The 19,062-nt window shown below is 46.7% G+C and overlaps 2 protein-coding genes across 2 annotated transcripts; one reads left to right on the plus strand and one right to left on the minus strand.

The window, feature by feature from the left end:
• Window positions 1-12,101: 12,101 nt before the first annotated feature.
• On the plus strand, window positions 12,102-12,937 carry LOC141129651 (histone H1.5-like). The gene has a single exon (XM_073617745.1). The coding sequence runs from the start codon at window positions 12,131-12,133 to the stop codon at window positions 12,797-12,799; it is 669 nt and encodes a 222-aa protein (XP_073473846.1). The 5' UTR covers window positions 12,102-12,130; the 3' UTR covers window positions 12,800-12,937.
• Window positions 12,938-14,122: 1,185 nt separating this feature from the next.
• On the minus strand, window positions 14,123-14,591 carry LOC141126727 (histone H3). Its single transcript, XM_073612691.1, has one exon. The coding sequence runs from the start codon at window positions 14,557-14,559 to the stop codon at window positions 14,149-14,151; it is 411 nt and encodes a 136-aa protein (XP_073468792.1). The 5' UTR covers window positions 14,560-14,591; the 3' UTR covers window positions 14,123-14,148.
• Between the last annotated feature and the right edge of the window lie 4,471 nt (window positions 14,592-19,062).

The raw sequence follows: 19,062 nt of genomic DNA on the forward strand, positions 1-19,062 counted from the left end.
CCCCCTTGTCCACCTGTTGGAGTACACACTGCATGGAATAATGGACAGGGCACTTGAGGCAGAACAGAGGCAGGAAGAGGAGGACTTTCTTAGCTCTCAAGGTCCCCTTTGTCCAGACAGTGTTCCTGCGTGCCCGCCGATCACACAGGAAGAGGAGGAGGAGGAGGAAGAGATGGATTGTGTCAGCATGGGGGTGGAGCCTGGCACTTAGCATCAGCAGCAGTCTTTAAGGGATCATTTACAGTCCCAAGAAACCCATGGAATTGTACATGGTTGGGAGGAGGTGGCTGCGGATCATGTCGTCCTTAGTGACCCAGAGGACTCCGGACCGAATGCCTCAGCAAACCTACGCTGCATGGCCTCCCTGATCCTGCAAAGCCTGCGGAAGGATCCTCGTATTTGTGGTATCAAGGAGAGGTATCAATACTGGCTGGCAACCCTCCTTGATCCACGTTACAAGGGTAAGGTTGCGGACCTTATCTTGCCGTTGCAGAGGGAGCAGAGGATGAAGCATCTTTGGGAGGCCTTGCAGAAAGGTCTGTGCAACGTGTTCCCAGAGACTGGGAGGTTACAAACTCCTGTTCCTGGACAACGTGTTGCTGAGGCTTCGGTCAGTCAAAGAAGGAGCGGTGGAGAAGGTGGCCATCTGACCGATGCGTTCAGACAATTTTTTAGTCCTCAGCCCCAAGGTATGATCGGTTCCAGCAACCATCACCAGCGTCTGTTTTACATGGTGCAGGAATATCTAGGGGCAAGATCTGACTTGGACACTTTTTCCACCAAAAATCCTCTGGGTTACTGGGTCTTGAGGATGGATCACTGGCCAGAGCTTGCACAGTATGCAATTGAGCTACCGGCCTGTCCTGCATCCAGCGTTCTTTCGGTACGCATATTCAGTGCTGCTGGAGGTTTTGTAACCGATCACAGGGTGTGCCTGTCCACCGACCCGGTCGATCGACTGACCATCATAAAAATGAATCAGTCTTGGATCACCACCAGCTACCAAGCACCTGATGCTGATGTAACCCAATATATAGATATATATATATTTTTTTTTATTAGTCAGATCCCTTCAAGACTGCATATTCTGATGCTGAGTGACTATCCTGTTATGCTGAGTGACTATCCTCTTCCTCCTCAATGATCATGCTGATAGCTTGTAAGAATATTTTTGGTTCTGGGCGCCGCCACCAGTGGCTAAGGCCCAATTTTTCAGCCCCCATTTAACAGGGGCGTGTAATTACAATTTTTGATGCAATACTTTGCAGCAGGGCTCGTTCCTGTGCTCCAACTAGAGTATCTGTGAGGGGTTGCAGTGTTGTGGCACCAGCATCAGTGCCTCTTCCTCCTCAATGATCATGCTGATAGCTTGTAAGAATATTTTTGGTTCTGGGCGCCGCCACCAGTGGCTAAGGGCCAAATTTTCATCCCCTGTTTAACAGAGGGTTGTAATTACAAATGTTGATGCAATATTTTACAGGAGGGCTCATTCCTAGAGTATCTGTGAGGGGTTGCAGTGTTGTGGCACCAGTGCCTAAGGCCCAATTTTTCTGCTAATTTTTTAATATTTTGCAGCTGCCCATTTCTGCGCCCACCAAGAGTAACTGTGAGGACTTACAGTATTGTGACACCAGCACCACCGCCACCAAAGGCCCAATTTTTCTGACCCTGTTCAACAGGGGCATGTAATTACAATTCTTCATCTAATATTTCACAGAAGAGCCCGTTCCTGCGCCCACCAAGAGTAACTGTGAGGGCTTACAGTGTTGTGGCAACACCAACACCTAAGGCCGCAATTTCTGCAGAGTATATAGGGCAGGCCCCTACTTTCATACATCCAACTTACAAACGACTCCTACTTGCAAACGGAAGGAGACAACAGAAAGTGAGATGAAATCTACCCCTAGGACAGGAAATTCTCTCCTGTAAGAGTTAATATGGGAAAAACATGTCTCCTCTCCACTGATGCTTTATCACCAATCCTTGTTTAACTAACAACCCCAAATTGTCAAAAAACATTTGTCATTGGGACAGAAAGTGAGGTAAAATCTTCTGAAGAGGTGCACAGACAGCAAAACAAATGTCACAGGGGTGATAACCCTTCCCTATGTTTACCAAAAAGTTTAAAAATAGATTTTTTTTGGCTGGAGCTACACTTTAAAAATGTACCAGTTCAAAATTACAAACAGATTCTACTTAACAACAAACCTACAGTCCCTGTCTTGTTTGCACCGCCTGCATGCTGCTGTTCAGAAGGCCTGGGGCCCCACGCCTTTCCTTTTTTTAATTTGGGTGCGGGGTTCCCCTTAATATCCATACAAGAACCCAAGGGCCTGGTAATGGACTGGGGGGGGGGGGGTGTACCCATGTCGTTTGTCTCACTGATTTTCATCCATATTACCGGGACCGGACATTACATTAAAGCCGTAAGCAGTTTTAAATGACTTTTATTCCTTTAAAAATGTCATTTTGTGCAGGGACTGTTCTAAGCACGGAAAACATGTGCCTCTTTACAGGCATACTATAGACACCCCCCAGGTACAATATTTAAAGGAATAGTTCACTTTTTTTTTCCACTTTAAGTATCATTAAAATCACTGCTCCCGAAAAAACGGCCGTTTTTAAAACTTTTTTTGCATTGATACATGTCCCCTGGGGCAGGACCCGGGTCCCCAAACCCTTTTTAGGACAATACCGTGCAAATTAGCCTTTCAAATTAGCACTTTTGATTTTGAACGTTCGAGTCCCATAGACGTCAATGGGGTTCTAACGTGCAAATTTACGGTCCATCCGAAGGTTCTGGTGCGAACCGAAACGGGGGTGTTTGGCTCATCCCTAATGGAGAGGTGTGTGGTCATTATCACATTGTTCTCCCATAGAGATCAAACTTTCTGTTATCTATATTTACAATCAGATCTCCCGATAACAATGTATGTGGGGCTCTTTGTATGGAGAGGTGGATGTCTTTATGTGTTGCATAGTGGAAATGAGCCACCCACATACCACACATCAGAGCTGTGACTTCATTCTAACCATGTACAAAATGATTCTGGATTATTCGATGGGCTTTGCTAGCCAGGTACATCTACCCCCCCCCCCCCCCCCAAGGAAAAAAAAAAACAAATAACAAAAAACGTCAAGTATCTAGATGGCCGCTTGTGTTTCCAATTCACTAGATCCCCAGACATTGTTCTGGTTTAGCTACAAAAGTCTACATTGTAAAACACAATTTGGGAATTAGGAAGGAAAACATTACAACGAATCACATTGTATCTCTTCCCAGATCTCAGTACAGATGCCATGTATCTTGTCACCGCCAGGTGTCAGTGTTGCACCTTCATTTGTAATAGAGTGGGATCCATTTTTTTGTATTCCTTTTTATTGAAAATTGTCAGTGATCAGAGTAAATCTCCAGAGGGTCACTTCCAGGTCCCTCCCTGGTATAAAACAACTTACAGGATTTGAACTAAGGGGTGCCCCAGTTGGATGGACAGGTCCTCTTTATGGATATATTGGTGGTCTTTTCAGTCCCAGTGTCTCCCATCCCCCCTATGTGATAGTATTGGTCAGGTGACAGGTCCTCTTTATGGAGATATTGGTGGAGTCGTGCTAATTAGGATACAGTGGAGAAGTGCTATTCATGATATAGAGGAGCGATGCTTTTATACATACGGTGGTCCGGTGCTATTAATGATAGGAAGGAGAGGTGTGTTATATATTGAGTATAAATCAGAATAAAGTTGGGGGAGGAGGCGGACATCATGTGTAAAGTTTATGGGGATCGATCGATCTATCTATCTATCTATCTATCTATCTTTTTCCTTTTTTCCTTTCTTTACAATAATCTAGTAGTTATTTAGAATTCATATCTTGGTCTCTGGAGATTTATTGTATTATGAGATACATGTACTTTCCATGTGATTGGGATCATTGGATCAGTGAAAGTTTTTAGCGCTGTATATTTTCAGGATTAGCCGGAATTCATCCACACTAGTAGATCGGGGCTCTGGGGGATACAGAGGAGAGGAGATATTGAGGATACAGAGAAGAGATGCTATCTGGGGAAAGGAGGAGCGGACCTAACTGGGATACAGAGGGGAGATGATAATGGGGTAAAGGGGGTCTAATATTTAAATCCCTAAGTTCAATTCTTTTGGTGAATTCCCTTTACTTTTAGTTTTCTTTGGATCTGAGAGGAAGGGAACACCCTGAAATCTTGTCCTGGAGAATGTTAACAGAATAAAATACGTTTTGTGGTCAGTATGCATGTTTTTATTTTAGTAGCCTAGAAATAAATCCACCCCTCACTAACCTACAAATAGCCAATATTTACTATCAAGATTCACCTAAAGCTACACTATATTAGGATTTTCAGCAAAATTCTTGTTACTGAAATGATCTCTTGGGGGATCCAATGCTGATGGATTGACTCTTTGATCACCAAAACAATAAACTTATATTCTAGATACTGATAGAAGGATTCAAAGCAAGCATTGCACCCGCGTAGGATATATAGCTGTGTAGTAAAAGAGATCGATAAACATACTCAAAGTATCTGGATAACAATAGATGTATCATGATGACCAGTAGGGATGAGCTTCGTGTTCGAGTCGAACCCATGTTCGACTCGAACATCGGCTGTTCGATCGTTCGCCGAATTGCGAACGTTATGGGCCGTTCGCGCTAAATTCGTGTGGCGCGTCACGGCCCATAATTCACTGCGGCATCGCAGTGCATTGCTGGCTGATGATTGGCCAAGCATGCACTATGACCCGCATGCTTGGCCAATCACAGCGCTGTCAGTAGAGAGAGCTGTAATTGGCCAAAGCCAGGGTGGCTTTGGCCAATTACGGCTCAGGGCATTTAGTACACACCCCACACTATATAAGGCCGCCTGCACGGCGGCCCTGTGTAGTGTGTGTTCCGGTGTGCTGAGAGATAGAGAGAGAGAGAGACAGTGTCATTTGATTTGAGTTAGATAGATTAGGCAGAACAGTCAGTCAGTTAGCTGCACTTACAGTGTATTGTGTATATATATGCATCCCAGGTGTTGCATATATATATATACACTGTATTCAGTTTAGCTAGATCCGTTCCTGTTATCTTCTATCTAGACTATTTACATTTAATGCAGTGCGTCCTGCTCACAGTGTTCAGCTAGATCCGTTCCTGTTATCTTCTAGACTATTTACATTTAGTGCAGTGCGTCCTGCTCACAGTGTTCAGCTAGATCCGTTCCTGCTATTTACATTTAGTGCAGTGCGTCCTGCTCACAGTGTTCAGCTAGATCCGTTCCTGTTAAATTCCTACTGACCGGCAGGCTTGTCTGGTTACAGTATATAAAGCTACCTGAAGAAAATTACAGGTGTTCTATTTGATCCTATTAGTACCACGGTCAGGCAGCTAGACTATTTACATTTAGTACAGTGTGTCCTGCTCACAGTGTTCAGCTAGATCCGTTCCTGTTAAATTCCTACTGACCGGCAGGCTTGTCTGGTTACAGTATATAAAGCTACCTGAAGAAAATTACAGGTGTTCTATTTGATCCTATTAGTACCACGGTCAGGCAGCTAGACTATTTACATTTAGTACAGTGTGTCCTGCTCACAGTGTTCAGCTAGATCCGTTCCTGTTAAATTCCTACTGACCGGCAGGCTTGTCTGGTTACAGTATATAAAGCTACCTGAAGAAAATTACAGGTGTTCTATTTGATCCTATTAGTACCACGGTCAGGCAGCTAGACTATTTACATTTAGTACAGTGTGTCCTGCTCACAGTGTTCAGCTAGATCCGTTCCTGTTATCTTCCTACTGACAGGCAGGCTTGTCTGGTTACAGTATATAAAGCTACCTGAAGAAAATTACAGGTGTTCTATTTGATCCTATTAGTACCACGGTCAGGCAGCTAGACTATTTACATTTAGTACAGTGTGTCCTGCTCACAGTGTTCAGCTAGATCCGTTCCTGTTAAATTCCTACTGACCGGCAGGCTTGTCTGGTTACAGTATATAAAGCTACCTGAAGAAAATTACAGGTGTTCTATTTGATCCTATTAGTACCACGGTCAGGCAGCTAGACTATTTACATTTAGTACAGTGTGTCCTGCTCACAGTGTTCAGCTAGATCCGTTCCTGTTATCTTCCTACTGACAGGCAGGCTTGTCTGGTTACAGTATATAAAGCTACCTGAAGAAAATTACAGGTGTTCTATTTGATCCTATTAGTACCACGGTCAGGCAGCTAGACTATTTACATTTAGTACAGTGCGTCCTGCTCACAGTGTACAGCTAGATCCGTTCCTGTTATCTTCCTACTGACAGGCAGGCTTGTCTGGTTACAGTATATAAAGCTACCTGAAGAAAATTACAGGTGTTCTATTTGATCCTATTAGTACCACGGTCAGGCAGCTAGACTATTTACATTTAGTACAGTGCGTCCTGCTCACAGTGTTCAGCTAGATCCGTTCCTGTTATCTTCCTACTGACAGGCAGGCTTGTCTGGTTACAGTATATAAAGCTACTTGAAGAAAATTACAGGTGTTCTATCCCAGCTTAGTGCAGCTACAGGCCATTAGTATGTCTGGAAGGCCAAGAAGGAGAGGCAGACAGTCACAAGCCAATAAGAGAGGGCAAGCAGGCTCTGTGTCTAGTGCTGGTCGTGGAGACGGTGCATCCTCATCAGCACGTGGCCATGGGACACGCTTGGCCTTTTTTTCGGCAGCTGGCCATGTTGAGCCGCAACATGCGGAAGACTTGGTCGAGTGGATGACCAAGCCGTCCTCATCCTCCTCATCCTCTCTCACCCATGCCCAGGGTGCTTTGTCTGGCAAAGCAGCGGCCTCTTCCCTCAGCTCAATGTCATCAGTGACTCCTTCCCTAGCTCCACCATGTCCTCATGAGGATTCCCTCGAACTGTTTGACCACAGTGTTGGGTACATGCTCCAGGAGGATGCCCAGCGTTTGGAAGGCTCTGATGACGATACTGAGCTCGATGAAGGCAGTAACATGAGCGCGGACAGAGGGGGTGCCCAAGAAGGACAGCAATCTGGCAGTCATGCTCCCCCTGCTGCAGCATACTGCCAGGTTTGCTCCAGTGATGAGGAGGGAGGGGATGATGAGGTCACTGACTCAACGTGGGTGCCTGATAGGAGAGAGGAGGAGGAGGAGGAGGAGGAGGAGGAGGAGGAGGAGGAGGAGGAGGAGGCGGCAGCACATCACCAACGAGGCAGGATGCCCTCCAGGGGCCAGCCTAAGGGCAGCACATTGACTGCATCACACCCCAAAGCTCCACATGTGCAGGGCGCTGCAGTCTCTGCGCGTTATTCAAAAAGTTCTTTGGTGTGGGCCTTTTTTGAGACGAGTGCATCAGATCGCACCGCTGCTATTTGCAACATATGTCTCAAGCGTATCTCGCGTGGCCAAAATATCTCCCGCTTGGGTACCACATGCTTGACCAGACATATGTTGACCTGCCATGCAGTTCGTTGGCAAGCGTATCTAAAAGACCCACACCAAAGAACAAAGAGGATCTCTCCTTGCTCCTCATCAGCTGAGATTTCCAACCCCACTAGACCTTCAGTCCTCTCTGAGACCTACAGTGAGAGGAATGAAGGTGTAGAATTAGGTGTGTCACAGCCAAGTACTTGTGGGCAATCTGCTTTTGGTACACCGACGTCAGATTGTACCAGGCAAATTTCCCTGCCCCAGCTGCTGCACCGCCGAAAGAAGTTTGCTCCCAGCCATCCACATGCCCAGCGGTTGAATGCTAGCTTGGCAAAATTGCTAGCACTTCAACTGCTGCCTTTTCAGTTGGTAGACTCTGCCCCCTTCCGTGAGTTTGTGGAATGTGCGGTTCCTCAGTGGCAGGTACCCAAACGCCACTTTTTCTCACGGAAGGCGATTCCGGCTCTCTACCGGCATGTGGAAGGCAATGTCCATGCCTCGCTGGACAGGGCGGTCAGCGGTAAGGTGCATATTACCGCTGACTCATGGTCCAGCAGGCATGGACAGGGACGTTACCTAAGTTTCACGGCGCATTGGGTGACTCTGCTGGCAGCTGGGAAGGATGCAGGACAAGGTGCAGTAGTGTTGGAGGTTGTTCCGCCACCACGCCTCCAAAATGCTGATTGTGACACACCTCTCTCCTCCACCCCCTCCTCTTCTTCTTCCTCCATGGCCTCTTCCTCGGAACCAGCGGTGCTCCGTAGGCGTTCAAGGGGCTACGCAAGTACGCAGGCCAAAAGATGCCATGCGGTGCTTGAGCTGGTGTGCTTGGGGGACAGGAGCCACACTGGGGCAGAGGTTCTGTCAGCTCTGCAGGGGCAGGTTCAGAGGTGGTTGACGCCACGCCAACTTAAGGCAGGAATGGTGGTTTGCGACAATGGCACCAACCTCCTCTCTGCCCTCCGACAGGGACAAATGACCCATGTGCCCTGTTTGGCTCACGTCCTTAACTTGGTGGTGCAGCGGTTCTTGGGCAGGTACCCGGGCTTACAGGATGTCCTGAGGCAGGCCAGGAAAGTCTGTGTGCATTTCCGCCGGTCATATAATGCCAGTGCTCGGCTGACGGACCTCCAAAAGGAGTTTAACCTGCCCAAGAACCGCCTAATCTGTGACATGCCCACCAGGTGGAACTCAACGTTGGCCATGCTGCAGCGGCTGCACACGCAGCAGAGGGCCATCAATGAGTACCTGTGCGACTATGGCACCAGGACAGGGTCAGGGGAGCTTGGTTTTTTTTCCCCACGCCAGTGGGCCATGATCAGGGATGCATGCACTGTCCTGTCACCATTCGAGGAGGCCACGAGGATGGTGAGCAGTGACAGTGCATGCATCAGTGACACTGTCCCCCTTGTCCACCTGTTGGAGCACACGCTGCGTGGAATAATGGACAGGGCACTTGAGGCAGAACAGAGGCAGGAAGAGGAGGACTTCCTTAGCTCTCAAGGCCCCCTTTATCCAGACAGTGTTCCTGCGTGCCCGCCGATCACACAGGAAGAGGACGAGGAGGAAGAGGAGGAGGAGGAAGATTGTGTCAGTATGGAGGTGGAGCCTGGCACTCAGCATCAGCAGCAGTCTTTAAGGGATCAGTCCCAAGAAACACATGGACTTGTACGTGGCTGGGAGGAGGTGGCTGCGGACCATGTCGTTCTTAGTGACCCAGAGGACTCCGGACCGAATGCCTCAGCAAACCTACGCTGCATGGCCTCCCTGATCCTGCAAAGCCTGCGTAAGGATCCTCGTATTCGTGGTATCAAGGAGAAGGACCAATACTGGCTGGCAACCCTCCTTGATCCACGTTACAAGGGTAAGGTTGCGGACCTTATCTTGCCATCGCAGAGGGAGCAGAGGATGAAACATCTTCGGGAGGCCTTGCAGAAAGGTCTGTGCAACGCGTTCCCAGAGACTGGGAGGTTACAAACTCCTGTTTCTGGACAACGTGTTGCTGAGGCTTCGGTCAGTCAAAGAAGGAGCGGTGGAGAAGGTGGCCGTCTGACCGATGCGTTCAGACAATTTTTTGGTCCGCAGCCCCAAGGTATGATCGGTTCCAGCAACCATCGCCAGCGTCTGTTTTACATGGTGCAGGAATACCTAGGGGCAAGATCAGACTTGGACACCTTTCCCACCGAAAATCCTCTGGGTTACTGGGTCTTGAGGATGGATCACTGGCCAGAGCTTGCACAGTATGCAATTGAGCTACTGGCCTGTCCTGCATCCAGCGTTCTTTCGGAACGCACATTCAGTGCTGCTGGAGGCGTGGTAACCGATCACAGGGTGCGTCTGTCCACCGACTCGGTCGATCGGCTGACCTTCATAAAAATGAATGAGTCTTGGATCACCACCAGCTACCAAGCACCTGATGCTGATGTAACCGAATAATTTTTTTTGAAATCTCAGATCCCTTCAAAGACTGCCTATGCTGATGCTGAGTGACTATCCCTGAGTAATTATCCTCTTCCTCCTCAATCATCACGCTGATAGCTTGTAAGAACATTTTTGGTTCTGGGCGCCACCACCAGTGCCTAAGGCACAATTTTTCAGCCCCTGTTTAACAGGGGCGTGTAATTACAATTTTTGATGTAATACTTTGCAGCAGGGCTCGTTCCTGCATTCCAACTAGAGTGTCTGTGAGGGGTTGCAGTGTTGTGGCACCAGCACCAGTGCCTAGGGCCCAATTTTTCTGCCCCTGTCTAACAGGGGCGTGTAATTACAATTTTTGATGCAATACTTTGCAGCAGGGCTCGTTCCTGCGTTCCAACTAGAGTGTCTGTGAGGGGTTGCAGTGTTGTGGCACCAGCACCAGTGCCTAAGGCCTAATTTTTCAGCTGCTGTTCAACAGGGGCATGTAATTACAATTCTTGATCTAATATTTCACAGCAGGGCCCTGTGAGGGCTTACAGTGTTGTGGCCACAGCAACACCTAAGGCCCAAATTTCTGCTGAGTATATAGGGCAGGACCCTACTTTCAAACATCTAACTTACAAACGACTCCTACTTGCAAACGGAAGGAGACAACAGGAAGTGAGATGAAATCTACCCCTAGGAAGGGAAATTCTCTCCTGTAAGAGTTAATATGGGAAAACAAGTTCTCCTTTCCACTGATGCTTTCCAATCCTTGTTCCACAAAAAAACCCAAATTTTCAAAAAACATTTTTCATTGGGACAAAAAAGTGAGGTGAAATCTTCTGAAGAGGAGGAAAGACAGCAAAACAAATGTCACAGGGGTGATAACCCTTCCCTATGTTTTCCAAAAAGCTTAGAAAAGATTTTTTGGCTGGAGCTAAACACGTTAAAAATGTTCAAAATTACAAACAGATTCTACTTAACAACAAACCTACAGTCCCTGTCTTGTTTGCACCGCCTGTATACTGCTGTTCAGAGTATATAGGGCCTGGTGGCCCCACACCTTTCCTTATTTTAATTTGGGTGCGGGGTTCCCCTTAATATCCATACAAGACCCAAAGGGACTGGTAATGGACTGGGGGGTACCCATGCCGTTTGTCTCACTGATTTTCATCCATATTGCCATGACCCGACATGACATTAAACCCGCAAGCAGTTTTAAATGAGATTTTTTCCTTTAAAAATGACATTTGGTGCAGGGACTGTTCTAAACATGGGAAACACGCGTCACTTTACAGGCATACTATAGACACCCCCCAGGTACGATATTTAAAGGAATATTTCACTTTTTTTTTTTTACTTTAAGCATCATTAAAATCACTGCTCCCGAAAAAACGGCCGTTTTTAAAAGTTTTTTTTGCATTGATACATGTCCCCTGGGGTAGGACCCGGGTCCCCAAACCCTTTTTAGGACAATACCATGCAAATTAGCCTTTAAAATGAGCACTTTTGATTTCGAACGTTCGAGTCCCATAGACGTCAATGGGGTTCTAACGTTCGTGCGAACTTTCGGTCCGTTCGCGGGTTCTGGTGCGAACCGAACCGGGGGGTGTTCGGCTCATCCCTAATGACCAGATAATGATACATAGCACATCAAACATGACATTGTGTAATCAGCTGAGACATTTGTATGTATAACAATATCTGCCATCACATCACACAAGGATCTCATGTCACCGGCTGATGTTTTTGTTCCAGGCTCCTTCTACTCAGCTATAGATGAGCAGAGTTGTGTATTAGGGGGAAATGTTTCCCGATGGTCACTCTTCACTCATCTATTGTGAAGATCATTCTAGTGGGAGATGTGAGAAGATTGTTTTCTGGGTAGAATTTGTGTAGAAAACAAGATAGAAGGAAGAATGGGACACACACTCAGGAGGATGGCTGTGTTTGCAGCCCCTGTGTTCAGCCTCCTCAGCAGCTCCTGACAGCTGTAAGTGACCCCCCGATAAGTGACAGTCCAGTGAGCAGATCGGGTCCCCGATGAAGATCGGACATCGTTCTATTCCAGAATAAAATCATTTTTCTCTCTGCCCGGAAAACACAACAAGAGAGAGAAGATTCCCTATTACTGAAGTAAGAGTGGGTGGGCGTGTCTAATGTGTAACCAATAGGAGTGCAGACAGCGTGTTGTGTACCAACCAATAGAAATGACGATCGTACTGTATAAAGGCAGAGCGCTCGGATCATCGTATTATGAACGTTTTGTAAACCTTTCTGAAGAGGAATCATGACGGAGACTGAAAGCGCCCCAGCCGCCGCTCCTCCAGCGGAGCCCGCCGCCAAGAAGAAGCCGGCCAAGAAGGCGGCAGCCGGAGGAGCCAAGAAAGGCAGCAAGAAGCCGTCCGGTCCCAGCGTGTCCGAGCTCCTCGTCAAAGCCGTGGCCGCTTCCAAAGAGCGCAGCGGGGTCTCCCTATCCGCCCTCAAGAAGGTCCTGTCCGCCGGAGGATACGATGTGGACAAGAACAACAGCCGCCTCAAGATCGCCATCAGGGGGCTGGTGACTAAGGGGACCCTCGTCCAGGTCAAAGGACATGGCGCCTCCGGATCCTTCAAGATCAACAAGAAGCAGGAGGACAAGGCGGCAGGCGCCAAGAAAAGCACCAAGAAGCCATCGGCTGCGGCCAAGTCCCCCAAGAAGCCGGCCGCCAAGAAGCCAGCCAAGTCCCCCAAGAAGAAGACCACCACCAAAGCCCCCACCGCAGCCAAGAGCCCCAAGAAGGCCGCCAAGAAACCCGCAAAAAAGCCTGCAGCTGCTAAAGCCAAGAAGGTGACAAAGAGCCCCAAGAAGCCCAAAGCTGCAGCCAAGCCGAAAAAAGTCGCCAAGAGTCCGGCTAAGAAGGCGGCTAAACCCAAGACAGCAGCCAAGCCCAAGAAGGCCGCTCCAAAGAAGAAATAATCCCCACCGGAGAGACCTCCTTTCATCTACACCCCCCAAAGGCTCTTCTCAGAGCCACCCACCTCCTCCTGACAGAGCTCTACATACACACAGCGACCAGGGGGGGCCGCATTAGAAGTCCTCCATACAGAGCAATGTGACCACCTTACCCAATCCCCTCTATAGAATAATATAGAATACAGCGGGAGATCCGATCACAGGACTCTTCACATGACATCCGTCATTGATACAAAGGATAGCTTCAGGTATTCCCCCCCCCCCCCCCCCCAATATATATATATATATATATATACATATACACTTCTGTGGTGCGGATTAGAGACAATTTTCGCACTGGGAGATCTCCCCAGGGAGGTGGAGTAAGAATGATCAGCGACAAGATCATTGTGTTATGTGGGCAATGTACTCTTTACTAAATAAATATCCAGTTACAGATTTCCCATCCCCAGGTCTAGCGGCCCCGATATCACATTCGGAGGGAAACGGATACATTTCAGGTTCCATGTCAGAAATTTCATTGTAGGATACTATAAACGCTCTCATTGGTTGACAGATGAAGCACAGGCTGTTATGATTGGCGGAGTTGGAAATTTTCAAACTGCCCGCCATAATTTTACAGTTTTCCATTATGCAACAATTAGCCCCCCCCCATCCATGGGCGGTAGAGAATAATGGAACAAAAAAGGGAGTTCCCCGGATTTTTTCACACAATACTGGATGAATTGTTCCTTCTAGTCTCTCCATTTGTGATGGATTGATGTTGGAAATAATTGTATCAATAAATGACAATCTAACACCGCACTCAAAGATAATTCTCTTATTCTCATGAGCCCCCCATTGTACAAATATGGTCCCCCAGGCCAAACATTCATAATCCCTTCAGATAAACCATAAAGTAGAAGAAATGTTCACCGATATAAGGCGGTAGTGTTGAAATAAAATGAGAAAAGGGACTTGGCAGTTTTTTTCCTAGTCAGCCTTCATATTTCCAGACGGGTCTCTGGAGAGATGAGAAGTGATGGATAGGGAAAGAGGGGGGCGGAGTGTCCCTGGCTGGACTGACAGGATTATTGTACAAGTGACTTAAGTTCTATCACAGCATGGAGCAGTCCAGAGGAAAAGATTAGAGAAAAAAAAATGAGTAGTGTAAAACATAATCGGTATGTAGTGGGTGTAGATGTCTATAGAGGAAGGAGGTGGGGAGATGTGTGGATGTCTTGTAGGGATTTCCCTGTCATGTAGTCGATGTGATGATGGAGTATATAGATCTCTTTGTATAGGAGGATGTGGTGGCTCTGAAAAGAGCCTTTGTGTTGGGATTAGTAGTAGTTCGGAGTGTGTGTCTCTCTCTATGCCCTCTCCCCGCGGATGCGGCGTGCCAGCTGGATGTCTTTGGGCATGATGGTGACCCTCTTGGCGTGGATGGCGCAGAGGTTGGTGTCCTCGAAGAGTCCGACGAGGTAAGCCTCAGAGGCCTCCTGCAGAGCCATGACGGCGGAGCTCTGGAAGCGCAGGTCGGTCTTGAAGTCCTGGGCGATCTCTCGGACGAGGCGCTGGAAGGGCAGCTTGCGGATGAGCAGCTCGGTGGATTTCTGGTAGCGGCGGATCTCTCGGAGAGCCACGGTGCCGGGCCTGTAGCGGTGAGGCTTCTTGACTCCGCCGGTGGCCGGGGCGCTCTTGCGGGCGGCTTTGGTGGCCAGCTGCTTGCGGGGAGCTTTGCCTCCGGTGGACTTACGGGCTGTCTGCTTGGTTCTCGCCATGACTGTTCAGTGCTTCGCTGATACAAGGAACGTGAGCTTATGCCGCTCTGCAGCGCTATTTATACACATCTCCAGCCCTCTGATTGGACAATGAGAGCACACTCCTCCTCCTCATTGAAAAGCGCCTTTTTTTTTTTTTTTCAAATTGCCCGCCTAGATCTGCACGTTCTATTTTTGCAATAAATCGCTATTTTGTTTTCCCAAATCCAAAGTAAAATCTCCGCACATCACACAATACTCGGAGATCTCTGAACTCCTTCAATGTGGACTATTAATTAGAATAGAAAGTGTGAGCGGGGATTCCACACTGAGCAGCTGTTGTCTGTTCTGCCAAATACACAGCACAGGGATCAGGGGGATCCGTCCATGCTCACTTCTTATAGGTCACCGATCACGGTATACATCTGACTTATAAAGAACACTTTTCATGTCCCCTGTAATGGGGATCAGGGGGATTGTGGGGGGCTGAGGCTCTCTGCTCTCCGGACTCCATCACATCTATCGTTCCACTCTGCCACCTAGAGGTCATTCCGGGAACATCTCCGCCTTCACTGTCTTCTGTGGACAGCTCCACTATAGAGCCCATAGGATGTCTGTCACTGAAATCCTCTCTATGTTATGATCACTAAATGACACAATAAAGGCGGATGGAGGAGTCCCCTGAAGTGTCCCTCGTGTGCTTTCGAGGCTGTGGCCGGGGGGGAACGTTGTTTCTCACCTGGAAGACTTTTGGGTGAGAGTGCACACCTTAATGTACTCGGTAACAATGGTTAACATTCCCTAAAAAAAAAGCTCAAATAGGTCTCCTAATTTACAAACCGGTTGACAGCAACCCTAAACATACACAGAATCCTAAATGTTATGTTTTTGGGCAGCTAAAATATCTATAGGTACTGCTTAGAAGACACCTAGGTCGATCTAGAGCAGTGGTCCTCAACCTTGCTAGTGCTGTGACCCCTTGATAAAATTTCCCAAGTTGTGGGGACCCCAACAGTAAAATTATTTTTGTAGCGTGGGTGGTCAGCACCCAAGGCAAGACAAGTAATTTGCGCCCCTAATGGACATTCAGCGCTCCCTGAGTTCCTTCCATTCGTACAGTATTGAAACCCCTTATGGTACATTTTAGGATGTGCCACTCTTTCTCTTTGTTTCCCTTTCTTTCTCCATCCTAATTTCTTATTTTTTTTCCCCATTCCTCTCTCTAGCCATCTTTTCTCTTATTCTTTCCCTCCCTTTTTCTTTGTTCCTCCCCCTCTTTTCCTCTCCCTTCCATGTATTCTCTATTTTTATTCCTTCTCTTACTCCTTGGTGAGGAGTGGGGGGAATGGGATGAGTGGCAGTGCTGGTGGGGAGTTCTGATCAGCCAACTTAGGTGCTCTTGATCAAGCTCATCTGCTGATCTGAGAACTGTAGGGGGCAATTTTAATGGCAACCATAATCACAGGTTACTCACTGTGTCTCTGACTTTGTGGTGTCTCGTAACAGTGGCACCTATGCCAAAATCAGGAGATAGGGTCTCCTCCAGCCCCTCCTACTTCACATTCCTCACCAGTCAGCTGACCTCTAGCCTCTAGTCTCTGTCCCCCAGCCATGCCGTGAACTGAATGGGCGGCTGCGAATAGGCTAAGTGGGCGGCCACGGGCTCCAGGGACAGCCCAGCTGGGTAGCCGCAAAAAGGCTGGGAGAGCAGTGTGGGCTTCAGGAACAGCCCAGGATTCGGTGACCCCTGGCAAATTATCATTCGACCCCTGAGGGGTTCCTGACCCCCAGGTTGAGAACCACTGATCTAGAGGGTCCATGTGTATCCAAACAAAATATCTGGATACAATACAACTGATTTGCGACCATGTTGATCCCTATACTCTATACTCTAAAATCAAGGCCCATTCCTCCTTATCTGTTCATGTTGCTGTGAACTTCCCATCCAACTTTGCCCTTTCGAGGACTGGAGTGGTTGCTCAATTTTCCATACTTACTGTATTCAAACACTATACATGAACCATTTAGATTTGTTTTGTAAACCCTGTAATAAGTTGTTTTATACCAGGGACCTCAATGCCTGGAAGTGACCCTCTGGAGATGTACTGTTATCGTTGACAATCTTCAATACAAAGGAATAAAAACTATCCCCAAGTGATCAGACTAGTCCAGATGAAGGTGTAACACTGACACATTGCTTCTGTACGGAGATCTTGGAAGATCGTAATGTTTTCCCTCCTGATTCCACTTCCTAATTTACTGGGCGTAACATCATTTATCAAAAATATTTAAAACAAGAAAATGGGTATATGTTATCATTTTTTAATTAATCAAAGTTTTTTTTTTTTTTTTTCCCAAGAAATTGCGTTCGGAAATGGATACAGTTCAAGTGATGACATGAAATCCTTGTGTGGATGGATGTACACTGAAGGACTGAATGGTCTTTTTGCCCCTATGATAACATGCAGCAGCTGTGCCTGCTACTATCTCATGGTCAGTGTAGAAGGGATACAAGGTGATCAGAGAGCCATCATTCTGCACTGGGAGGATTGTGGAGAAATGATACAACGTATTACAAGGAATCTGTTCCGGGACTCTCGGAGATACTTTACTGCTGAGAGATAATTGGAGATTAGAGATGTTGCAATACATCGGTGTAGTGTATGGCCTAAAGGAACACACACCGGAGCATCATTGTGGGGACTTTATCCCCTTCCCGCCGACCGTACACAGATATGCGTACTCGGCTTTCCGGGGTTATACCGGGATGATGCCTGCAACTGCGGTACCGTTGTTTCGAGCGGGCGATCGGCTATCCGTATATAACAACCGATGCAGCTAAAAGCCACTTGGCTGTTATACTGGAGGAGCGGGAGGGGACATCCCCCCTCCTGCTGCCTCCCGCCGCTCTTACCGGGCCTCCCGTGCGATCGGGAGGCCCGGTGTCCAATCGGGTGCCTCCGGCGGCTGTGGGCGGGCTGGAACAAAGCTGTCGGCGGCTTCGTTCCAGCCTTCTCAATGTAAACGCGGAAGTAACGTCTTGACGTCACTTCCCGTTTACTCGGCTGCCAATGGTGCCAAATTTAAAAAAATATACAGTATTCAGAATCGCCATTTTCGGCGATCTGAATACTTTGAAGTGTAAAGGAGGGATGGGGGGTCTTTTAGACCCCCCCATCCCTCCATAAAGAGTACCTGTCACAACCTATAAAAATACAAATAAAAATAAAACAAAATAAATAAAATACATTAAAAAAAAAAAAAAAAAGAAAATTTAAAGTGCCCCCGTCCCCGCGAGCTCGCGCAGCGAAGAAAACGCATATGAAAGTTGCGCACGCATATGTAAACAGTGTTCAAATCACACATGTGAGGTATCCCCGCGATCGTCAGAGCGACAGCAATAATTCTAGCCCTAGACCTCCTCTGTAACTCTAACCTGGTAACAGTAAAAAAGAAATTTAAAGCGTCGCCTATGGAAATTCATAGCTACCATAGTTTGTCGCCATTCCACGAGTGCGTGCAATTATAAAGCGTGACATGTTTGGTATCTATTTACTCGGCGTAACATAGTCTTTCACATTATACAAAAAAATTGGGGTAACTTTACTGTTTGGATTTTTTAAAATTCATGGAAGTGTCCCTTTTCCAAAAATTTGCATTTAAAACACCGCTGCACAAATACCGTGTGATATAAAATATTGCAACAATCTCCATTTTATTCTCTAGATTCTCTGCTAAATATATATATATATATATATATATATATATATATATATATATATATATATATATATATATATATATATATATATATATATATATAATATTTGGGGGTTCTAAGTAATTTTCTAACAAAAAATATGGATTTTAACTTGTAAACACCAAATTTCAAAAATAGGCTTAGTCATGAAAGGGTTATATAGTAACTGGAATAGAAAAGTGCAGTGGCGGCACCCCTATTAAAATGTATAACCAGGAGGAATGACTGAAAGGGGAACATTAAATACTGCAATTTTGTCATCATTTCTTTATTCAATCCATGGATTAATTCATGGATTCATGAGCCTCGCCCATCCTCTGGAATTCCCTACCCCAATCTGTCAGACTGTCTCCAAATGGATCCACTTTTAGGCAATCCCTAAAAACCTTCCTCTTCAGAGAAATCTATCCTGCCTCCATCTAACAACTGCACTATTTTCTCCATTAGCTCATCCCCCACAGCTATTACCCTTTTGTATAAGTTGACCCTCCCTCCTAGATTGTAGGCTCTAACGAGCAGGGCTCTCTGATTTCTCCTGTATTGAATTGTATTGTAATTGTACTGTCTGCCCTAATGTTGTAAAGCGCTGCGTAAACTGTCGGCGCTATATAAATCCTGTATAATAATAATAATAATAATAATAATAATAATAATAATAATTAATTAACCAAGAAATACGTTGGAAATATTCATTTCAGATTGTTTTGTTCTTTGATTTTACTTCAGAATACAGAATCCGCCCTGCTATAGAGATCAATAGAAAG

Source organism: Aquarana catesbeiana, linkage group LG02, assembly GCF_042186555.1.
Source record: "Aquarana catesbeiana isolate 2022-GZ linkage group LG02, ASM4218655v1, whole genome shotgun sequence".
In the NCBI taxonomy this organism is placed as follows: domain Eukaryota; kingdom Metazoa; phylum Chordata; class Amphibia; order Anura; family Ranidae; genus Aquarana; species Aquarana catesbeiana.

Excerpts from the sequence above, each read along its gene's own strand:
- LOC141129651 (XM_073617745.1), top strand. The coding sequence starts at position 12,131 with ATGACGGAGACTGAAAGCGCCCCAGCCGCCGCTCCTCCAGCGGAGCCC.
- LOC141126727 (XM_073612691.1), bottom strand. The coding sequence starts at position 14,559 with ATGGCGAGAACCAAGCAGACAGCCCGTAAGTCCACCGGAGGCAAAGCT.